The sequence below is a fragment of the Podarcis bocagei genome (genome assembly GCF_964188305.1).
Source record: "Podarcis bocagei genome assembly, chromosome: 13".
Classification (NCBI taxonomy): domain Eukaryota; kingdom Metazoa; phylum Chordata; class Lepidosauria; order Squamata; family Lacertidae; genus Podarcis; species Podarcis bocagei.
Genome location: NC_138138.1, coordinates 44,136,669 through 44,158,700, shown reverse-complemented (window position 1 = coordinate 44,158,700; position 22,032 = coordinate 44,136,669). Strand labels below are relative to the sequence as shown.

At 42.2% G+C, this 22,032-nt stretch overlaps 3 protein-coding genes across 9 annotated transcripts; all 3 read right to left on the bottom strand.

Moving 5' to 3' along the window:
* Positions 1-459: 459 nt before the first annotated feature.
* LOC308571938 (olfactory receptor 4Q2-like) lies at positions 460-20,222 on the bottom strand. Of its 6 annotated transcripts, none has more exons than XM_081167591.1 (3): positions 20,088-20,222; positions 19,792-19,906; positions 460-1,645 (listed from the first exon to the last, which is right to left on the bottom strand). In XM_081167591.1, the coding sequence occupies exons 2-3, from the start codon at positions 19,799-19,801 to the stop codon at positions 690-692; spliced, it is 966 nt and encodes a 321-aa protein (XP_081023717.1). In that variant the 5' UTR covers positions 19,802-19,906; positions 20,088-20,222; the 3' UTR covers positions 460-689. The 6 variants fall into 6 exon arrangements, 5 of the variants coding, with proteins under 5 accessions (XP_081023717.1, XP_081023720.1, XP_081023718.1 ...); XR_014001615.1 differs by lacking the exon at positions 460-1,645 and adding an exon at positions 18,218-18,386; XM_081167594.1 differs by lacking the exons at positions 19,792-19,906; positions 20,088-20,222 and adding an exon at positions 7,325-7,361 and having other exon boundaries at positions 480-1,534.
* On the bottom strand, positions 13,072-16,162 carry LOC308571939 (olfactory receptor 4Q2-like). Of its 2 annotated transcripts, none has more exons than XM_081167595.1 (2): positions 16,037-16,162; positions 13,072-14,063 (listed from the first exon to the last, which is right to left on the bottom strand). In XM_081167595.1, exon 2 carries the CDS (start codon positions 14,056-14,058, stop codon positions 13,108-13,110), a length of 951 nt encoding a protein of 316 aa, XP_081023721.1. In that variant the 5' UTR covers positions 14,059-14,063; positions 16,037-16,162; the 3' UTR covers positions 13,072-13,107. The 2 variants fall into 2 exon arrangements, with proteins under 2 accessions (XP_081023721.1, XP_081023722.1); XM_081167596.1 differs by having other exon boundaries at positions 16,041-16,161.
* On the bottom strand, positions 19,840-21,049 carry LOC308570716 (olfactory receptor 4M1-like; the record flags this gene model as incomplete). Its single annotated transcript, XM_081165628.1, has 1 exon — positions 19,840-21,049. Exon 1 carries the CDS (start codon positions 20,830-20,832, stop codon positions 19,840-19,842), a length of 993 nt encoding a protein of 330 aa, XP_081021754.1. The 5' UTR covers positions 20,833-21,049.
* Positions 21,050-22,032: the final 983 nt, after the last annotated feature.

Here is a 22,032-nt window from a genome sequence, read left to right as displayed (position 1 = left end):
ATGTCAAGGTTAGGGCTCTGTAGAGGTGCCATTATTTTCCAACACATAGTTGGGCTGGGTGGGAGGGTTTAAACCTTGACAATTATCCAAGCATTGTGATGTTACAAATAAAATTATGTCTGTATGTCTTTATGTTACCCACTTCAGATTTCACTGCTGACTCTCTCACTCACCCCACCCCAAAATATTTGCAGAGCCACTCCTAGTCTTCTGGTCTATGGAGAAGCTCACCAACTATATTATATTTTTAAGTTACATACAACATTTCATTCACACACACACACACACACACACACACACACAACACCATTGTTTTATCCCGTATATTAATGTTATTTATTTGAACATTGATATTTTGGTTAAGTATGCATACTCAGTTTATTTGATTACATGTTGTATCTTCATGTGCTTGATCTCTTTATTTATTTGATTGCATAGGACGTTTTCATCATTGTCAGGGAGTAATAATTGTGATTCAATCTCAAGCTTCTGCATAGGAAAAGAAAACCAAAGTGCTATAATATCAGTTTTAAAATGAAATGTCATTGTTGATTAAGCATTTGCAGGTTAGATTTGCATATTGTTGCTGTTGTTATTATTTAAATTTGTTATCCACCCTTCTCCATAAAAGCAAAAGCATGGCTGTTTAGATAGTTTCTTTGGAGGATATTCTGTGAAAGTCTTTAGAATCACGTCTCTACCTTCCCATCAGAAATTATTTCCTTCCCTGTCAGCTTCCTTATTGCTGACTTCACATCTTTGTTTCTCAGAGTGTAGATTAATGGATTCAGCATAGGGGTGATGAGATTGATATTGTAAAGAACATGGGTCAGCTTGTCTACTGTGATAGCAGATAAAGGCTCAGTGTAGATAAAGATGCAGGGTCCAAAGAACAATGTCACCACAATTAGATGGGAGGCACAGACATTGAGGGCTTTGCGTCGTCCCTCAGGAGAGCGGATCCTCACCAGGATGGTTGCATAGGAGATCACCAAAAGGACAAAGCAGCTGGCTGAAATGAGGCCACTGTTGGAGACTATGAGAAGCTCAGTGATGTAGGTGTCAGTGCAGGCCAGCTTGATGACCGGTGGGACATCACAGAAGAAGTTGTTCAATTGGTTGGGCCCACAGTAGGGAAGGCCTATAGTGAGGAGTAATTGAACCATGGAGTGGATGAAGCCCCCAGTCCAAGAGGCTGCCACCAGCCAGCTACAGAGCTCCCTGTTCATGATATTGGGATAGTGCAGAGGCTTGCAAATGGCCACATACCTGTCATAGGCCATGACAGTGAGGAGGAACATCTCAGCAGCGGCCAAGAGATGGAGGAAAAAGAGCTGGGCCATGCAGGCATCAAAGGAGATGCTCTTCTTCTCAGACAAAAAGTCCACCAACATCTTAGGGGTTGTGACATGGGAGTAGCAAAGGTCTAGAAATGAGAGGTTCCCAAGCAGAAAGTACATGGGTGTTCTCAGTCGAGGGTCTGAGATCACTGTCAACATGATCAGGCTGTTTCCTACTAAGGTGGCTGCATAGACTAGGAGGAAGAACACAAAGAGGGTGGCTTGGGACTGCCATGTTGGAGAAAGGGCCACAAAGAGGAATTCATTGACTCTGGTGTAGTTTCCTTTCAGGTGATCCATTTTGCCTGCAAAAGTGGAAAGAAGCATTTTTAATTATTTAGTTATTTAATAAGAATTTTGATAAGTGGCCAATTCATTAAAGCAGATCATGGGGGTGCAAAATAAAATAAGAAAACCTTATAAAATTGGCTGCTTGGGGGGGGGGGATAGCCAGCTATAACCAACCAACCAACCAACCAACCAACCAACCAACCAAATAAATAAATAAATAAATAAATAAATAAATAAATAAATGCTGTCTCCAATGCTATTCCTACTTAGAGTAGATCCATTCAAATGAATGGCCCATCATTTTCATTGGCTCTCCCCTGAATAGGACTACCATTGAATTCAACTCTAAATCACAAAACATGGATCAGATTATGAAGACTGAATCTAATCAATTCTCTAAAAGTGCTTGGTGAAGCTAAAAATATTATCAAGAGATGGACAAGTAGCCACTACCATAAAAAATTTCAGTTGGTACAGAAAATAAATCAACAGGAGATAACTGTGGAACAGTCAGGAAGGCTTGGCCAAGTGATTATACTGTTCTAACCTGTACACTAGGGAAAATTTGGTCCTTTGAGTAACCTGGATCCAGGTTGTTTAAGCACTTTATTCACTAACAATAATACTGTTACCTCCAAGGGGCTTTTAAAAGCATGCAGTTGGACCTAAAATGTGGATGGCATATATGCAACTTAAATCAGGGTAGAATGTGCTCAGTGTTCATGCTTAAAACAAACTGTCCAAAACACCTTCTTATTTTTTGGCCACAACATCCTCTTCTTCACCATCTTCAGTCTGGTAACATTTTGCCCCATCCTTATAAATACTGCTAAAGTAATCCTTCCCCCCTGCTTTTGATGACTTTAGTTACCAACTAAGGCAGATTCCTAAATGAATTCACCATAACTGATAGAATGTAAGCAAGGATTGAACTATGCTTTGCAGTTGTTCAGAGCTGCTCTTCTTCTTCTTCTTCTTCTTCTTCTTCTTCTTCTTCTTCTTCTTCTTCTTCTTCTTCTTCTTCTTCTTCTTCTGGGTGTCTGATGGGGAGTTGAGATATTGCCTGGTTAGCTCAGTAATATTCTGGCCTAGTAATAGAATGACAGACAGTGCACAGCATTCAGCACTATTGTAGTATGTTAATAAGGAGGTGCTCTGGCCAAATGCTGGGATTCAGCATTCTGCACTAGCTGCAGCTTCAAGTGTAGCCTTACATATAGAGTGCATTGCAATAATGCAGAGGTCAGCAAACTTTTTCAGCCGGGGGCCGGTTCACTGTCCCTCAGACCTTGTGGGGGACCGGATTAATTTTTTTTTTTGGGGGGGGGGAATAATGAATGAATTCCTATGTCCCACAAATAAGCCAGAAATGCATTTTAAATAAAAGGACACATTCTACTCATGCAGAAATATGCTAATTCCCGGACCATCCGCGGACTGGATTTAGAAGATAATTGGGCTGGATCCGGCCCCCGGGCCTTAGTTTGCCTACCCATGCAATAATGCATTCTAGAAGTTGCCAAGGCTTGCATGGCTGTGGCCAAGCTGTTCATTTCCTGGCAAAGCCATGGTATGTCCCACAGAGGAACTTACGGTCTTCAAATAAAAACATCCTGAAGGTCCCAGGCGACAGAGAGGTTAGACTGGCTTCAACCAGAGCCAGGGCTTTTTTGGCTGTGGTTCCAATCTGGTGGAACGCTCTGTCACAAAAGACTAGGGCCCTGCGGGACTTGACATCTTTCTGCAGGGCCTGCAAGACAGAGCTGTTCCACCAGGCCTTTGGTCAGGGCGCAGCCTGACTCCCTCCTTTGGCAATCTTCACATAACTTTATCTTAATGGTTGCCATCAATTTGATTTGATTTTAATTAATTTTATAATGAAATGTTTCTAGAATGTTGCACTATTTTATTGTTGTTAGCCGCCCTGAGCCCAGCTTCGGCTGGGGAGCGCAGGATATAAATAAATATTATTATTATTATTATTATTATTATTATTATTATTATTATTATTATTATTAAACAGATACATTACAGGGCCCCGTTAGTCCTGCCACCCCTGACTCCTGACTGGTTTCTTTGACCCGTGATGGGGCTTCTAGGTGGTTTTTAAGCATAGTTGCCAATTGACACTCAATACCCCTACAGTTCAAAAAGTCCAAAATCAGGCCCAAAGTTCAAAATCATGTGAACGTTTGAATTTCCAGATACAATTGATCAATATCTGAAGGCTTTTATTTCCCCACTCTTCTGCCATACAAACTACACATACTGTATAGGTGCCTGGAGGCATTTACTGGTGTAAGCTTTTGGACACTGACAGCAATTGCCTGGGACTGCCAACTTTCACAGGTTGAATGTCAATAGCAACAACATTTTAGGTATACAGTGTAATATCTCTCTGTCTGTCTGTCCATTCAATCATTTTATTTATCTGGTCTCCAGAATGTCAAGGTGTCTACAGAATATACAAGGTGTAGGAATCAGTAAAACTGTCAATTTCATTTTAGCAATTTCCCACTTTTGCAGCATCCAGTTCACTATATTTCTATATCAGTTTGACGGGATGCAAAATAATAATATACATTTGGGGGTGCCAAATGTGGCCTCATAAAGGCCTCTTATTATGAAAGATTACCATGGTCTGCCCATGCACAATTGGCTAGGGAACTACAAAGTCAAGTTTTACAAAATGCCAATAAACCTCTAGTAACTTCCAATAGAAACTAGATCCAGTTAAGCACTATATCCCTGGAACTACTCAGCACTTTAAACAGGATGAGGGTAACAAGTTCTGTTTTCTTTATTTACATATTCATAAACAGCACTTTCAAACGATCGTAAGGGAGTATATAGAATCATAGAAACATAGAGTTGGAAGAGACCACAAGGGCCATCGAGTCCAACCCCCTGCCAAGCAGGAAACACCATCAGAGCACTCCTGACATATGGTTGTCAAGCCTCTGCTTAAAGACCTCCAAAGTAGGAGACTCCACCACACTCCTTGGCAGCAAATTCCACTGTCGAACAGCTCTTACTGTCAGGAAGTTCTTCCTAATGTTTAGGTGGAATCTTCTTTCTTGTAGTTTGGATCCATTGCTCCGTGTCCGCTTCTCTGGAGCAGCAGAAAACAACCTTTCTCCCTCCTCTGTGTGACATCCTTTTATATATTTGAACATGGCTATCATATCACCCCTTAACCTCCTCTTCTCCAGGCTAAACATGCCCAGCTCCCTTAGCCGTTCCTCATAAGGCATCGTTTCCAGGCCTTTGACCATTTTGGTTGCCCTCCTCTGGACACATTCCAGTTTGTCAGTGTCCATCTTGAACTGTGGTGCCCAGAACTGGACACAGTACTCCAGGTGAGGTCTGACCAGAGCAGAATACAGTGGCACAATTACTTCCCTTGATCTAGATGCTATACTCCTATTGATGCAGCCCAGAATTGCATTGGCTTTTTTAGCTGCCGCATCACACTATTGGCTCATGTCAAGTTTGTGGTCAACCAAGACTCCTAGATCCTTTTCACATGTACTGCTCTCAAGCCAGGTGTCACCCATATAGTCTAATTAATACCATAAAACCATAAAAGCATCAATAAGAGCCAAGGCACTGCTTGTCATGAGTTCACTAGCACAGCAAGGAACTGTTCTAAGCACCCTTATAGATAGGCTAACACAATTAGTAGTGGGATGCCTTCTTCACTAAATTTTCACAACATACAGTGTACCTCGGGTTACAGACACTTCAGGTTACAGACGCTTCAGGTTAAAGACTCTGCTAACCCAGAAATAGCGCCTCGGGTTAAGAACGTTGCTTCAGGATGAGAACAAAAATTGTATGGTGGCGGCGCAGCAGCAGCAGGAGGCCCCATTAGCTAAAGTGGTACCTCAGGTTAAGAACTGTTTCAGGTTAAGAACGGACCTCCAGAACAAATTAAGTTCTTAACCTGAGGTCCCACTGTATTCAAGTCCTTACACAGAAAACTCTTCTAATGATCACCCACGATGGAAGTGGGTATCATTTAACACTCTCCTAATGAAGCAGATTTTAAGGTATCTTCAGTAACTCTAGCAAACATGATTAACACCACAGTCCTAGAAAAGTGTGCACTGGAATGCAAACTTTATGTCATAAAATTATACCTTACCTTTTGAGGACCCAGGTAGTTCTGCATCAGGACATTTTAAAATTCTATCCATATTGTACATTGGGGGTAGGGGATGGGGGTAAGAGAGAGCTAATGAAACCAATAAAACTGCCACATAATACCTTATTAGTCCTGACAAATGTCAAATGTCTCCTTTAATAATGTGATTGGGAGATTGCTATCAATAGCTGGCTTTTTGTGTGGTCCAAGCAATATCTAAGATTAAGATCTCTTTCTGGGCCCTTTCAGGGTGTCATCATCTTCAGGTAGGATTCAGTTACTTTATGGCGAATTCAGATTGTACATTTACAGTTGTTTGGGAAATCATGCTTCCCCCCAAATATTTAACTTTTTTTCTGATAAGAAAAATGCAGAGGGAAGTATGTGGCAACACTTCCTTGATGCAATGTTGCCTAACCAAATTACAAATGAATTGGGCTGACTGCTCAATAAACAGGTCTTCTGCAAGTGCCCAGAAGCTCTGCTCCCCACTCTAGCTAAGAATTGTGCAATTGAGATGCCTACCTAAGAGGAGAAACTGCAGTTGGAGGGGGAAAACATACACAGAGAGAAGGCAAGAGATGTATTTGGGACTTGAAAGTTAACAGGGTTTGGGGGAGTACTGGATAGCTCCCTGTGAACCTGATGTTGGCGGGTGCAGTGGTCCTTGACAGTCTATTAGGGTGTTTAAGCTATTCCAGCACCTATGCTCAGCTTGTATTTTTGCAAATAAACACACATATTACAAAATGCCAATAAGCTTCCAGAGATCTCCCTCCAACAGGAACCAGACCCAGGCAACCTGTTTCAAGAGGCTGGGCAGACTTTTGAAATACACATACTTGCAGAAAGAGAAATAAACCCAATCCCAGTGAGAAGAAAATAGGAGAATCACAGACCCTTATTTCCAATTGTCTTCTGCTTCACATGAGGACTTATTGTCTCAGTTTGATTCAACTGTGTCTGCCTCAACAATCTTGGGGACTGGATGTGGTGTGTGAGATGAAGCAGCCAGAGGGTTGCTCTCCACCCATCCCCAGCATTATCACCACCACCATTATCCCTTATAATTTGGCTTTCCCCCCTGAAATGTGACCCAGAGCAACTTTGAAATGGAACCACCACGTGCCACCTCAAGTGATTGCCTCACTTTGCCCTGCTTCTCTATTTGACAAGCATCACAAGACAATTGAGAGAATTATGGAATAATCACAAAATGTAAAATGTCCCCCTAAAATCTCTCAACCCCAAAGCATCTATCATCACAAATCCTATAACAGAGAATTAGAACAGGGCTGCCAATTGGATGCCGCCCAGGGTTTATTCAACCCTAGCTCCAATCAGTCCCAGGCAACATGCTCAAGGATGTTAGCTGTGGTCCAGAAACATCTGGAGAACACATTAGCTAGCTGTGAATTACAAGACAGGTTCTAACCCTTTTCTGCAAGCTAGTCTGTGTCTGAAGGAGGGAAATTGGTTAGCAAATTTATATCAGGTCTACCCCATCAGCCCTGTGTGTCGCACTTGCACTCTCTTCCTTACTCACTCTGAGGTTGCACAGGGAACATCTCTTCACAGCTAATCAAATCTTGGAGTGTGAAGTGAGAAGTGGTCTTGCAGTGTCACTCAATGACTTTGAAAGCTGGCAAATGGGAACAATGAAAAGTCTTATTTAATTATCTCTTTGAGTCTTGGCACATATGTGTAGGCATTAAGGAGCTGGTGAGTGTGGTTGCAAAGGGAGTTTCTTTCCAAAGTTACTGCTCTGGTATTCCCAGTGAGAGAAGGGCAGTAAACTTTGAGAACTTGCAAAGGAAATTCCTCCTCAAGCCAGTTTTCCTTTAATCTTCACTTAGCAAGTCCATTAGAATGGATTTGTACATTGCAACCACCTTCTTGCTTTATAAACCTGAAAGCAATCCACAGTGTTGCAACACCAGTGTTCACGGGGCTTTACAGTATTGAATAGACCAAGACTCTGCCTACATTCCTGTTTTGCCTTAGGTGGTGAAATGAGACCAGCTGCCTGTACTCTTCCCATAGCAGAGGTTCTGGTCTAAACCAATTGTAGTAGAGTATTTTATTTACCAGAAGCAAGATGGTATAAATAGGTGAAGGGGAACTTGTGACCATTCAGCTCTCACCCAGAAAAATGAAGTAAAGGCACTTATAACAAAACAGGAACTTTATATGTTTATATAAGAGGTTGTAGCTTAACAATGATGTTTAATAAGTCTTCACTGAAGACATTCTAGCTGACAGAGAAATGCTTCCTAGGACTGGCTATTGTTTTACTCCACCCAAAGAACACTTCCAGCCCCTCCAAATCTTAACTCTCTCTTTAGGTAAAGAGAAAATTGTCTGGCCACAGACTATTCCTAACGTCAACACTAACCCACTCTGTTTCCTCTATCCTATCTGAGTCTGCTCGGCTAGCCAGAGCCCACATTGACCACAGTGCAGGGACACATGGTAGACACGGAATGCAATCAGCTTTTTATTAACAGAAAATAACAACACAGTAGAGTCCTCTGGTTTCTCTTAATCCAGCTGAGATATTGCTGAAATTGATCACTAGCCCTGACCTTCCCCCTCTAGCCTCTCACTCTGGATTCGTTTCAAGCAGACAAAGGCTGTGTTGAGGGGGGGGGCTCCTCCTCTAGACCTGTTTGGCCTGTTGTTTGGCAATGTGCAGGACTCTCCTCAAGCGGGGTGTCAGAGGGGGAGGAGAGCCAGCAGAATTGGGACTGTTCTGTTGTTGGGCAGCAAGGGCAACCTCTGACTCCTCTTTGTCTGAGTCTGTGCTCACACTGTGACTCTCAGTCTCTAACCCTATCCTGGAATGCCCTCCTTCTTCTGACCATTCTTGATCACCCAACCCCCTTGCTTCTTGCACCTCTGAGCTTGTCCCTTCTGCAGACTGCTCTTCAGTGTCCCACCACCATGATCCAGGATCTAAGTCATCATCTGTGTCCTTCCTGAGGGGCTCTTGGGCAGGCAGCTTCCAACGCTCTTCCTCATCCAGCCAGTCCTTGACATCCCATTCCCCCACCCCTACAAGTTGATCTACTTGTCAGCTCCCACTGGCTGTTGGGTCACAAAGAGGCAGACCCAAGGGTTGTCCATCACAACATTCATATAAATATATATTTGGTATACTTTATGTATACACACTGCACCATATATTAGCAGGTTAATTTTTTATTGATTACTTAGCTTATTGTTATTTTTGCATATTTTAAACATCTTTGTTTATCTGAGTATATGCAACATTTACATCACACCTAGGAATAAAAAATTGGGATTCAGTCAGAAGCTTGAAGGTAATCTACCTAAGACACAGAAACCATTGTTGTTTAGTCATTTAGTCGTGTCCGACTCTTCGTGACCCCATGGACCAGAGCACGCCAGGAAACCATACTGCCCTAATATATATTTAAAAATGAAGATTCCTTACTGTCTAAGGACTTGCTCATTAAGTTTGTAATTTGCTGTTGTTATCATCATTCAGATTTCTTAACCACCATAAAATCAAAAGAATAGTTTTGGTCCTAAAATCATACATCCAAAGTTTCAATGCCCCTCACATGTTTTTTTTAAAAAACACATTAGTTTAAATTATTGTTTTTGAGTCACTGTCATTACATATTTTGCCCAGCTTTGCTGTTGTGAAGGTCTTTATAAGCAATAATCCAGGGAATCACATGTCTACCTTCCCATCAGAAATTGTTTCCTTGATTGCCAACATTCCTGTGTTTTTTATTCTTTTGTTTTTAACTTGTTTTTATTTTGTAAAATGATTTTACTGTATGGTTCGTATTTTAAATTATCATAAACCACTATGATAGATTTCTATGATACAACAGTATATAAATCTATTTATAACAAAATAAAATAAATCTTCATTTTATAATACTTGTCTTTATTTACAAATATACAGGACAGTTAAAATATGCATGTCTATGGATGGGACTTACTTCTGAGTAGACATGGATGGGATTGCACTGTCAGTCTAGATCAGATTTGGTGTGCTCAATGGGACTTGGACTAGGGAAAGGGTAGACTGAGTTGCATCCTTTATGTACCAGGATTTGCTTTAACTTTTGAGAGCATTGGTAGTTCTGCATTAAGAAATTTTAATATTTATCTATAATGTACACTGGGGGTTGTGGTGCTGGCTAGACATGAGATGGTTGGTGGAACCAGGAAAAGCTGTTGGACAAAGCCTTATCAGTCCTGAAAAAAATGCCAAATGTCTCATTTGACGAGGGGGGGGGGGTTGGTTGCTTTCAATAGCTGCCCCTTTGAATAGCCAAGAAGTAAAATCTCTCTTTGGGTGCTAGTAGAGTATCACCATCTTCAGGTAGGGTTCAATCACATGCCAGCAAATTCAGGTTGTGCATTTACAGGTGATTAGGATGTCTTGTGCAACAAACATGCCTCCAAAAAATATTGCACTTTCGTGCTATGGGACAGACAAAAGTATGAATTAACACTTCCTTGATGCAATGTTACCTAACCTCCCCTTGAATAAATCATGTGGGCTCACACTCTCTACTCTCCAACACAGCTAAGAATGGTGAAAACAATCTGTCTGAGAAAAGAAACTGCAGTCGGTGAAAGAAAGAAGGGGGGGTAGACAGAGGGACAGAGAAATGACTTTGGGGCTCTGGGATTTAACAGTGATTGAGGTGCTGGACAGCTCCCTAGGAATCTGACAGAGGTGCATTGGACCTGGACAGTCTGGGGGAATATTTAGGCCACAGCTTCACCTGCACCCAGCCTATATATTTCTGAATAAACACATATATTGGAAAATGTCAGCAAGCCTCTAGAGATCTCCTTCCAAATTGGACCAGACACAGGCAATCTTGTTTAACAGGTTGTGTAGGCTTTTCAAATACATAAGCATGCAAAAAAGAATGAAAGAATCCCAGAAGAATGAAAAAGGACAAACAGAGATTCCTCTTTCAGCTCCCTATAAATACTTTTCATTCCAGTTTGGTTTACTTTTGTCTGCCTCAACAATCTTGGAGAATGTCTGTGGCGTGTCAGAGGAAAACCAGAGAGCTGCTGCCTCATAGCAATAATATTATCACCACCATCACAAGTATCTTTAATTAGCTGCTTTTTTCACAAAATCTAACCCAAAGCAAGTTATAAAATGGTACCAACATGTGCCACTGAGGGTGATTGCCTCACCTTGCCCAATGGTAGTGCCAGCCCTGCTTTTGTGCTTGATAAGGACTGCTAGACAACTGAAAGAATTATGAAACAATCACAAGATGCAAAATGCCACTCCTTAAAATCTCTCAAAAGTAGCTATAGTCACAAATCCTATAATAGAGAATTGGTGGCAGCCAGTGGGATGCTGCCCAAGGGTTATTCATCCCCAGCTCCAATCAATCCCACATAGCATGGTCAATGGTGATGGGAGTTGTAGTTCAGAAACATCTGGAGGACACCTATCTGGGAATTACAAGACAGATTGTAACATTTTTTGCAGCCTAGTTTGTGTTTTAAGGGGGGAAATTGCTCAGTGAATTTAGAGCATGTCTACCCCATCAGCCCTGTCCATCTCACTTGCTCTCTCCTTACTCACTCTGAGGTTGCATGAGGAACATCTCTCCACAGCCACTAAGATCTTGCACTGGGAAGTGGCATTCCAGTGCCACCCAATGCCTTTGAAAATCAGCAAGTGAGAATAATGAAAAGACTTCCTGATTTATCTTGGCAGGGCAAACTGATGTGCTGAGTATGGCGGAGCTGAATGATTGTGGTTGCAAAGGGAGTTTCTTGCCAAAGTTACTGCTCTGATATCTCCAGTGAGGGAAAGAATTTGAGAATTTGTAAAAGAAATTCCTCCCCAGTACAGTTTACTTTTAAGTGGCATTTATTATGTGCCATGTGTAAGGTTCCATGGTGTAATGGTTAGCACTCTGGACTCTGAATCCAGCGATCCAAGTTCAAATCTCGGTGGAACCTGCTCCTTAGTTTTAAGGGACTACTCTTTAGTTTTTAAGGGTCTAAACCACAGAGCCCAGGGCTTGCCAATCAGAAGGTTGGTGGTTCGAATCCCTGCGATGGGGTGAGCTCCCGTTGCTCGGTCCCTGCTCCTGCCAACCTAGCAGTTGAAAAGCACATCAAAGTGCAAGTAAATAAATAGGTACTGCTTTGGCAGGAAGGTAAATGATGTTTCCGTGCACTGCTCTGGTTCACCAAAAGCAGCTTAGTCATGCTGGCCACATGACCCGGAAGCTGTACACTGGCTCCCTCAGCCAGTAAAGCGAGATGACCACTTCAACCCCAGAGTCGTCCACGACTGGACCTAACGGTCAGGGGTCCCTTTACCTTTACCTTTTATGTGCCATAGGATGGATTTGTACTTTGTAAGCACCTTCTTGATTTAAAAATTTGAAGGGAATTGATGTTGTTGCACCATAATTGTCCACAGTGCTTTACAACATGAAAGAGAGAAGAGCTCTGCTTCCAAGGATCTTACAGTTTAAAAGAAGGAAGGGTAGAGAGAGATAAACAGGGAAAGAGCATGTAAATGATTTAGTAGCACCTGCTTGGATTTGGCTACAAGATAGGTGACAGAAGGGCATAGGGATCTAAGGGGTTCACAGAAAGTGACGGCTAGTTTCCCCTTCCATGTTCAGAATAGGCAATCTGGATCAGAACCATAGTGTGGGGAGAAAGGGTTAAAGACCATGCATGTCATGTCCCCAAAATAATTGGAGTAGGGTGGTTGTTTAGAAATAATTACTTTGGTAGTGTCAATGAAATATGTTTTTGGACTCAAGAGTGTTCCCAGTTCTGCAACTTAAAATATCACACTATCAGGTTTATTGAATGTTATATATCAAAAACTAATATTTTTGTTTAATACACATACTAAGTTTATTTAATTACAGGTTATATTCACATGCATTTAACCTCTTTTTTATTTGATTGCCAATGATATCTACATCACAGTCAGGCAGTAATAATAGGGATTTGACCAGAAGCTAGCAGGACTTTTGCATAGGAAATGAAAACCACAGTGTCATAATATTGGTTTTTAAAAATGAAGCCTCCTTACTGATAAAGGACTCACTGATTAAGCCTGTAGGTTCTTATTGTTCTTGTTAATTAGATTTCTTACTAACTCCTCAGCATTAAAAAAGAATATGATGGGTACTTAATTCATATTTCAAATGTGCCAAAGCACATTTTTAAAAGATCAGTCCAATTTTTATCAAAAATGGTTGCTTTCAACACTCTCCAATTACATGCTACACCCAACTATGCTGCTGTGAAGGTCTCTATAAGCAATAATCCAGGGAATCACATGTCTACCTTCCCATCAGAAATTGTTTCCTTCCCTGTCAGCTTCCTTATGGCTGACTTAACATCTTTGTTTCTCAGAGTGTAGATCAATGGATTCAGCATGGGAGTAATGATATTGATATTGTACAGGACAGGGGTCAGCTTGTCTACTGAGATAGTGGATAAGGGCCCACCGTAGATAAAGATGCAAGGACCAAAGAACAATGTCACCACCATTAGGTGAGAGGCACAGACATTGAGGGCTTTGCGCCGTCCCTCAGGGGAGCGGATCCTCACCAGGATGGTGGCATAGGAAGCAACCAAGATGACAAAGCAGCTGATTGAGATGAGGCCACTGTTGGAGACTATGAGGAGTTCAGTGACGTAGGTATCAGTGCAGGCCAGCTTGATAACCGGTGGGACATCACAGAAGAAGTTGTCCAGTTGGTTGGGCCCACAATAGGGAAGCCCTATAGTGAGAACTAACTGGACTGTGGAGTGGATGAAGCCCCCAGTCCAAGAGGCTGCCACCAGCCAGCTACAAAGCTGCCTGTTCATGATATTGGGATAGTGCAGAGGCTTGCAAATAGCCACATAGCGGTCATAGGCCATGATGGTGAGAAGGAACATCTCGGTAGCACCCACAAAATGGAGGAAAAAGAGCTGGGCCATGCAGGCATCAAAGGAAATGCTCTTCTTCTTGGACAAAAGGTCCACTAGAATTTTAGGGGTTGTGACTGTGGAGTAGCAAAGGTCCACGAAGGAGAGGTTCCCCAGCAGGAAGTACATAGGTGTTTGCAGTCGAAGGTCAGAAGTCACTGTCAGCATGATAAGACTATTTCCTGCTATGGTAGATGCGTAAACCAGGAGGAAGACCGCAAAGAGGATGGCTTGGGACTCCCATGTGGGGGATATGGCCATCAAAAGGAATTCATTTATTCTTGTGTGGTTTTCTTTAAGGTGCCCCATTTAGCCTGTAAAAGGGGAAAGGAAACATATTTTTTTATTCATTCATTCAAAAATATTTTCTAAGCTGCCAGCTCATTGAAGAAATCATCTTAGTGTGCTATAAAATTGCTAAAACATCATAAAATAGGTTCCTTGAGAGAGAGATAGGACAGGGAACAAGTAAGTAAACCAAAGCTAAACCCAATGTTTTTCCCTTTCAGAGTAAACCAATTGAAATGAATGAACATGTCTAGCTTTCATTTGTTTCTAAGTGAAGGGGGTAGTTTTGATTCACTTCTCTATGAATGAAACATTTATTCCAGAACTGATCTTCTGCATAGCTCTTTCTGGAAGATGTTTGAATAGAATATATCGTGTTAAAAAGCCAGGGATTTTTTCTGGGGGTTCTCAAGGTTATGCAGCACTGACACCTTTCTTTTTAGAAGAAAAGCACTGTTTAAAACCACCACTTTATTCCACATCCCTTTACTTATTTATTCAAACCTCTGTTGTTGTTGTTGCTGCTGCTGCTGCTGCTGCTGAAAACTGTCTTTTTCTTCTGTGTCCCTTCCTTCCCACTTTGCTCAGACCATTTCCATCATTTAAAACTGCTATTTTCTGTTCTGTGTCTCCTCACCACTGCTTTGCACAAACTTCTGCTGTTATGGAATCAAAGAATCATAGAACTGTAGAGCTGGAAGGGACTGAGGGAATCATCTAGTCCAATGAATTTCCAATGAAGAAGAGAGAAAATTGATGTTTTAAACTTTTCCCTCTTCCATTTCTCAGTTGCCTCGTGTGGGAAAGATAAAGGATACAAGGCCCTCTAATATTCCATTGTATCTACTACCATCACTCCTGGTACCATTTGTTGTCTTTAACATGAGGTTCTAGATTCAATGTGGTAATTTAGAAAGGATATTTTAAACATCCATATGTGCACAACATCCATCAACTGAACTTAAGATTCTCTATCTGAATAAGCAAAGTGACAGCTTGCTCTTAAGATTCTCATATTAAAGATGAGCAACATATATCAGTATGGGTTGTATACACAAAGGGGGCTGCAGAACAGGAGAAGGTATGAAAATGATGGTGATCACACAGAAAGGGAGAACTAAGAAGAGAAAGGAGAAGGGTGGAGAGATTAAAAAAAGAGTGAAGCTGAAAATGGAAGTGGAAAGGGGGATTGCCAACGCCCCCCCCCCAAAAAAAAACCTAGAATGAGTAGGAGGAATGGGAATGAGGTTGAATATGAAAGCACTGGCATGGAAAGGTATACAGCATGGGAGTTGGGCAGAATGTGAAAACGGTGCTTAAATGTTGAAGTCTTTGGGACGGGGGGAGATACAAGAGTTACATGCAGTGGTTTGTGTGCAAGAGAGGTTGTAGAAAATGTGAGGCAGGCATGAGGTGAAGGTGAAAACAGAGGAGCAAAGCATTTTGTGCTTACAGGAATCAGTAGACAATTAACAGAATTGTGGAATGATCACAAGCCACAGAATCTCTGCCTGACCTCTCTGAAGTCAAAATCATCTATCACTCCCATATCCTACGATAGAGAATTTGAATAGATATAACCAATGGAATATTGTCAATATGTTAATCAACTCCAACCAACCCAGCCATCATGGTCAGTGATGATGGAAGTAATAATAATAATAATAATAATAATAATAATAATAATAATAATAATAATAATAATTTATTATTTATACCCCACCCATCTGGCTGTGTTTCCCCAGCTACTCTGGGTGGATTCCAGCAAAATATTAAAATACATTAATTTATCAAATATTAAAAGCTTCACTAAAGAGGGCTGCCTTTAATCCAGCAGCATGTGAAAGGCATAACATTGATAAGGTCTGAATTAAAATATAGGTTCTAAACCTTCTTTGCAACTCAGCTCATGTCTGAAGGGGGGTAATTTATTTATTTTAGCAAATTTGAATCTGACCTACCCCATCAGCCCCATCCATCTCACTTGCCCCTTACTCACTCACTCTGAGGTCACTTGAAGATTGCACAGAGAACTTCTTTCCACAGCTGATCCAATCTCAGTCTGAGAAGCAGCATTCTGGTTTTGCTTGATGACTTTGAACTCTCCATGCCAGATGGAAAATGGGAACAACAAAGAGGATGCTTGATTTATCCCTTTAGATCTTGGCAAGGTAAACTGGTGCTATGGGCATTCAAGAGCTGGATGATCATTGTTACAAAGGGAGTTTGTTTCCAAAGTTACCGCTCTGACATCTGGCTCTGGTGTCCCCAGTGAGGCAAAGGAAACAAACTTTGAGAACTTGCCACCATCTGCAAAGCACAGCAAATTCATCCTCATGCCCCGTTTAGATTTGATCTGAACTCACTAAATCCAGTCGAGTAGATTTGTGCACTGGATTAGCCTCCGTGTTTTACAAATACAGTGGTGCCTCGCAAGACGAAAATAATTCGTTCCGCGAGTCTTTTCATCTTGCGATGTTTTTTGTCTTGCGAAGCATGGTCCGTCGCAACTGTGCCTCTTCAAGCGGCTTTAAGAAAAAAGCGCAAGACGTTTTCGTCTTGCGAAGCAAGCCCATAGGGAAATTCGTCTAGTGAAGCAACACAAAACCGAAAAACCCTTCCGTCTAGCGAGTTTTTCGTCTTGCGAGGCATTCGTCTTGCAGGGCACCACTGTATTAAAGAAATTGTTTTGTTTCATCAGCAGTGTACACAGTGATTCACATCATAAAAGAGAACAGGCCTCTGCCTCCAAGGAGCTTACAGACTAAAACTTGATTCAAGAAAAACAAAGGAAGGAAGGCTAGAGAAGGAAAGACAGGGGGAAACAGAGAACAAATCTTTAACTTGGGTTCAGCTACAGGATAAAACCTTAGTGGGCTTTGGACCCCCTGGCAGGCCAAGAACAACCCACAAACCAGAGCTACCCCTGCCCCCAAGTTGGAGGAAATTTGTTTTCTGCTGCTCAGGAGAGTAGGATCCAAACCAAGGAATTCCAATTAAAAGGTGGGGGTGAGGCTTGTCTGGTGGTATGAGCTGTGCAACAGTGGAGCAGCTTTCCTTAGAAGGTACTGGACTCTTCATTAGAAGTGTTGAAATATAGGTTGATGTCTGCCTATCCCTACCAGGGATGGTTATTTATTTATTTATTTATTTATTTATTTATTTATTTAACTTTGAACCTGCCATTCCTCGAAGGACCTTAGGAAAGCTTATGTGGTTCTCCCCCCACCCTGCCCTGCCCGATTTTATCATCACAACAACCCTGTGAAGAGGTTTATGCTTAGTGAAAAGGCCTCTCCTCCTTCCAGAGGGGAGGTGTTGTGGGTGGGAGACTATTCCTGCGTCACACAGGGGGTGTTACGCCCCCTGCCCCATCCACATGGCTGGTGCACCATGCCCCCGGTTGAGCACCCAATCAGGCGGCTTGGTGGGGGCGTGGTTTGCTGCTCAAGACACAGCCACGCCAGCCATTCAGCCCATTTGCTCACGGGTTCATCTTTCAGATCGGGGAAACGACATTTGGCTAGGTAACATCGTCAGCAGTATTAGGGATTGGTTACAGCTGTGAGGGTATTGGGGGCAAGCCTCTTGGGCTCGGGTGGCGGTTAGGCATTGGAATGTGTTGTTGGTGTGTGGAAGGGCAAGTTATGGCCATCGCCTACCCCTTCAAATTTGGGTATTCCGTTAAAGGAATCCGGCGGTCGTGAATCCTGTCCGATGCCTGGGGGGGGGGCGGGGATGGCATGACCCTCGGTGACATCGAGAGCTTATAGTTGTATTAGCATCAACAGGCTCCCCCTACTGGTGGTTAACCCCTCTGCAGACTCACCCCTCTTTGAGTGGGTGGAGTCAAATCTTTTGTGGTCCAATGCCTACGCCAATACCTTCTCACTTGCTGCAATCAATAAAGTTGTGGCCTTTTCTTGCCCATTAACCTTATATTCTGTGTCCATGTGTCTTTATTCCACCAAGCGGGGGTCGGGTCCTCGAACCACAACAACCGGTCCCATTTTAGTGAAAATCAGTGTGATTTTAAAGTGGTGTGAGCTTCTAGGCCTTATGAAGATTTTTTTTGAGAGAGAGTGATGCATAGAAGGAATAAAATGAACGCCATGGGATAACTGGATGTGCATGATAAGACATATAAGAACATTTATTTGCTTGCAGAATGCGCTGCACTTTAAGCTTCTAAGTGGGGAGGAAGGAAACTTAGTAGAGTTGCGTGTGTTGAGCTGGTAATTCCACCTTCTGAATTAAACAGTGGTGAGGGTTTATGAGGCAAGCAGCAGACAGAGAAGAGGAGATTGTTCTGGCACTTTCTTATGCCGTGAACAACTTGATGCAGATCACTGTCATGTAGAAAAATGGGTGTTATTGCACCTTTATGGACTGGATCCCAAGCTGCTTCTTTTTTCACAATATATATGTTAATGGCAATGTATATTGAGCAACACGGGACACGGGTGGCACTGTGGTCTAAACCACTGAGCATCTTGAGCTTGCCAATTGAAAGGTCAGCGGTTCGAATCCCCACAACAGAGTGAGCTCCCGTTGCTCTGCCCCATCTCCTGCCAACCTAGCAGTTTGAAAGCATGCCACTGCCAAGTAGATAAATAGGTACTGCTGCGGTGGGAAGGTAAACAGTGTTTCCGTGCCCTCTGGTTTCCATCACAGTGTTCCATTGTGCCAGTAGCAATTTAGTCATGCTGGGCACATGACCCGGAAAGCTTTCTGTGGACAAACACCAGCTCCATTGGCCTGAAAGCGAGATGAGCGCCGCAACCCCATAGTCACCTTTGACTGGACTTAACCGTCCAGGGGTCTTTTACCTTTATCTTTTATTGAGCAATAATGTATATTTGTGTACAACCACCAGTCATTGTACAACACATGGAAGATATGCACATAATCTGTTCATGAGTGGGAAATTGTGTGTACTCCTCTCCCATACATATTGGGGGACATGCATATCTCAGTTACATCTTATACATTCTCCAGACATTAGGCATACTCTCTAACAGACTTTGAGGGATGTGCATGTGTAGGACCATTTTGTACATTCTCCAGGCATAATGTGTAACATCTGTGGTATCTTAATTTCATTATGCAAACTCTCCAGCAGTCCTCAGGTAATGTACACACCTCAACAGTTTTTATTATTTCACAGCAGGGTTTTGTATTCTGGCATTGAAAAGATTTCTTCATTTCACACTGCTGAAGGATGTCATCACCATTTAAAAAAACAAGCTTACTCCATGAAACTGAGCTCAGTAGAACAACAGAGAGAGTTTATTAATAGTTCACTTAACCAACATGTACACCTTTAATATAATTTACTTACAGGCATTTTATCCCATGTACTTGTTGAAAGGCAACTGATAATTTGTTAGTTTTTTTTTAAGGACTGCTTCTAAAATTTTATTTCACAGGAGTCTCTGAAATAAATTTATTCTGTTATAGAGCACACTAGAATTTAGTTGGAATTTACATGATCAGCTTTAGTGCAATTGTTTTTTGCCATTTTCAGTTAGAATTTTCCTATAATTTGAGCGTAAGCTGATGAAGTCAAGAAACGACTATTCAAGAGGTAATTGAATAGAATATTTTATATGGATGTATTTCAAGAGTGTGAATGTGTAGAGGCAGAAAGGGCTTGGAGAGATCAATCATAAGCGAAAGAAGCCACTGGAAAATTGTGGAGAAATTGTGTTTCCTAATGATGTTTCCTTATTAAAACTGACCATATCTTCTCACCCTTGGTCATGCAAGGAAGACCCCAGGATGACTACCATTCTATTGATCTCATGTTTTCTTGCACAGGAGGTATCTGTTGACCACCTTCTTCATAGCTGTGGTGATCTCCTTGTTCCTGAGGGTATAAATAATGGGGTTTAGGAGCGGAAAGATTATTGTGTGGAAGACAGAGACCACCTTGTCAGGAGCATATTCATCAAAGGGTCGAGCATAGATGTAGATGGCAGGGGTAAACATGAAAATGACTATGGTGATGTGCGAATAGCAAGTCGAGAGAGCCTTGCTGGCTGACTCACCAGTGGTGTTCTTCTTCAGCATGGTGAGCAAGAAGATGTAGGAAACCAAGAGGGCCACAAAGCAGACCACAGAGATGAGGCCACTGCTGAATATCATTACCATCTCCTCAGCAAAGGAGTTAGCACAGGTGATCCTCAGAACCTGGGTGATGTCACAGAAGTAATTGTCCAATTCATTGGGTCCACAGAATGGAAGGCGGAGGATCAGCACAACTTGGATGAGAGAGTGGACAAAGCCGCCAGCCCAAGAGGCTATCACCAGTAGGATGCACAAGCGCCGGCCCATCATAGTGGAGTAGTGCAAGGGACGGCAGATGGCAACGTAGCGGTCATAGGCCATGACTGTGAGCAGGAACATCTCAGAGGCACCCACAAAGTGGAGGAAGAAGAGCTGAGCAATGCAGCCCCAGAAAGAAATGATCTTGCGCTCAGCCAAGAAATCAACTAGCATCTTGGGGGCAGTGATGGAAGAATACCAGATGTCCAGGAATGCCAAGTTGGCCAATAGGAAATACATGGGTGAGCTGAGATGAGGGTCACTCCGGATGGTGATGATGATCAACACATTGCTCGGCAGGACAATCATGTAGAAAGTGAGGAACAGGGCAAAGAGGAAAAGTTGGACCCCACGTTCATGAGACAGTCCTGTCAGGATGAACTCAGTCACTTGGGTGCTGTTCCTCAGACCCTCCAAGTGGGTAGACTTCAGCAACCTAAGTTTGGCCACTGCTGTGGTGTCCTCCATACCTCAAGTGAAGTTTAAGTGATCTGCACCTAGATAGGAAAGGGGGACCAGAAAAGAAAGAAAGAGCAGTGGGGAAAGAGGAGGAGATAATGAAGGAGCGTCTCCACCCCCATCGTTCAGTCCGAATACTGAGGTCCAGCTCCAAGGGCCTTCTGACAGTTCCCTCACTGCAAGAAGTGAAGTTACAGGGAACAATGCAGAGGGCCTTCTCAGTAGTGGCACCCACCCTATGGAATACTCTCCTATCAGATGTCAAACAAACAAACAACAACAACAAAATTTTATTTATACCCTGCCCTCCTTGGTCAGTGCTGTGCTCAGGGTGGCTAACACCGAATATAAATTACAATAAAACATAATAGGAAAAAAAACCAGTTAATTAAAATACAGCTTAAAATACAGCTATCTGATGTTTAGAAGACATCTGAAGGCAGCCCTGTTTAGGGAAGTTTTTAATGACTGATATCTTAATGTATTTTTTTAATCTCTTGTTGGAAGCCGCCCAGAGTGGCTGGGGAAACCCAGCCAGATGGGCGGGGTATAAATAATAATTATTATTATTATTATTATTATTATTATTATTATTATTATTATTATTATTAACCTTTGAATTTGAACCTTTGAACCTTTGAATGTTTCCTGCTTGGCAGGGGGTTGGACTCACTGGCCCTTGTGGTCTCTTCCAACTCTATGATTCTATGATTCTATGATTCTATGAATTAAAGAAGGGCTTCTCAGTGGCTGCTCCAGGACTCTGGAACTCCTTCCCTGGAGAAGTTAGACTGGCTCTTTCCTTCCCTGCAGGTGAAGGCTTTCTTATTCCAATAGGATTTTGGTACCTAACTGCTTTTAAGGAAAGTGCTGTGCTGCTTTTATTATATTTTTCTGTATGTTTTAGTAGATCATATATCTCTTGTTTTCTATGCAGTGATGGGTGAGTGATTGGATCTATAAATAGACACATGAGTAGATCAATTTACCCTAGTCTTTTTACACACACACACACACACACACACACACACACACACACACACCACCCCATATTATGATTATGTTTATATCCCACCTTTTCTCCTGACAGGAACTCAAGGTGACATAGAGAAGATAGGACCAGCCTCCTTTGTTCTTATTTATGTGTTCCTATGACTTAGCATAACACAGCTTCCTTTGTTCCTTATTTCACCAAGAACCTGATTAGGT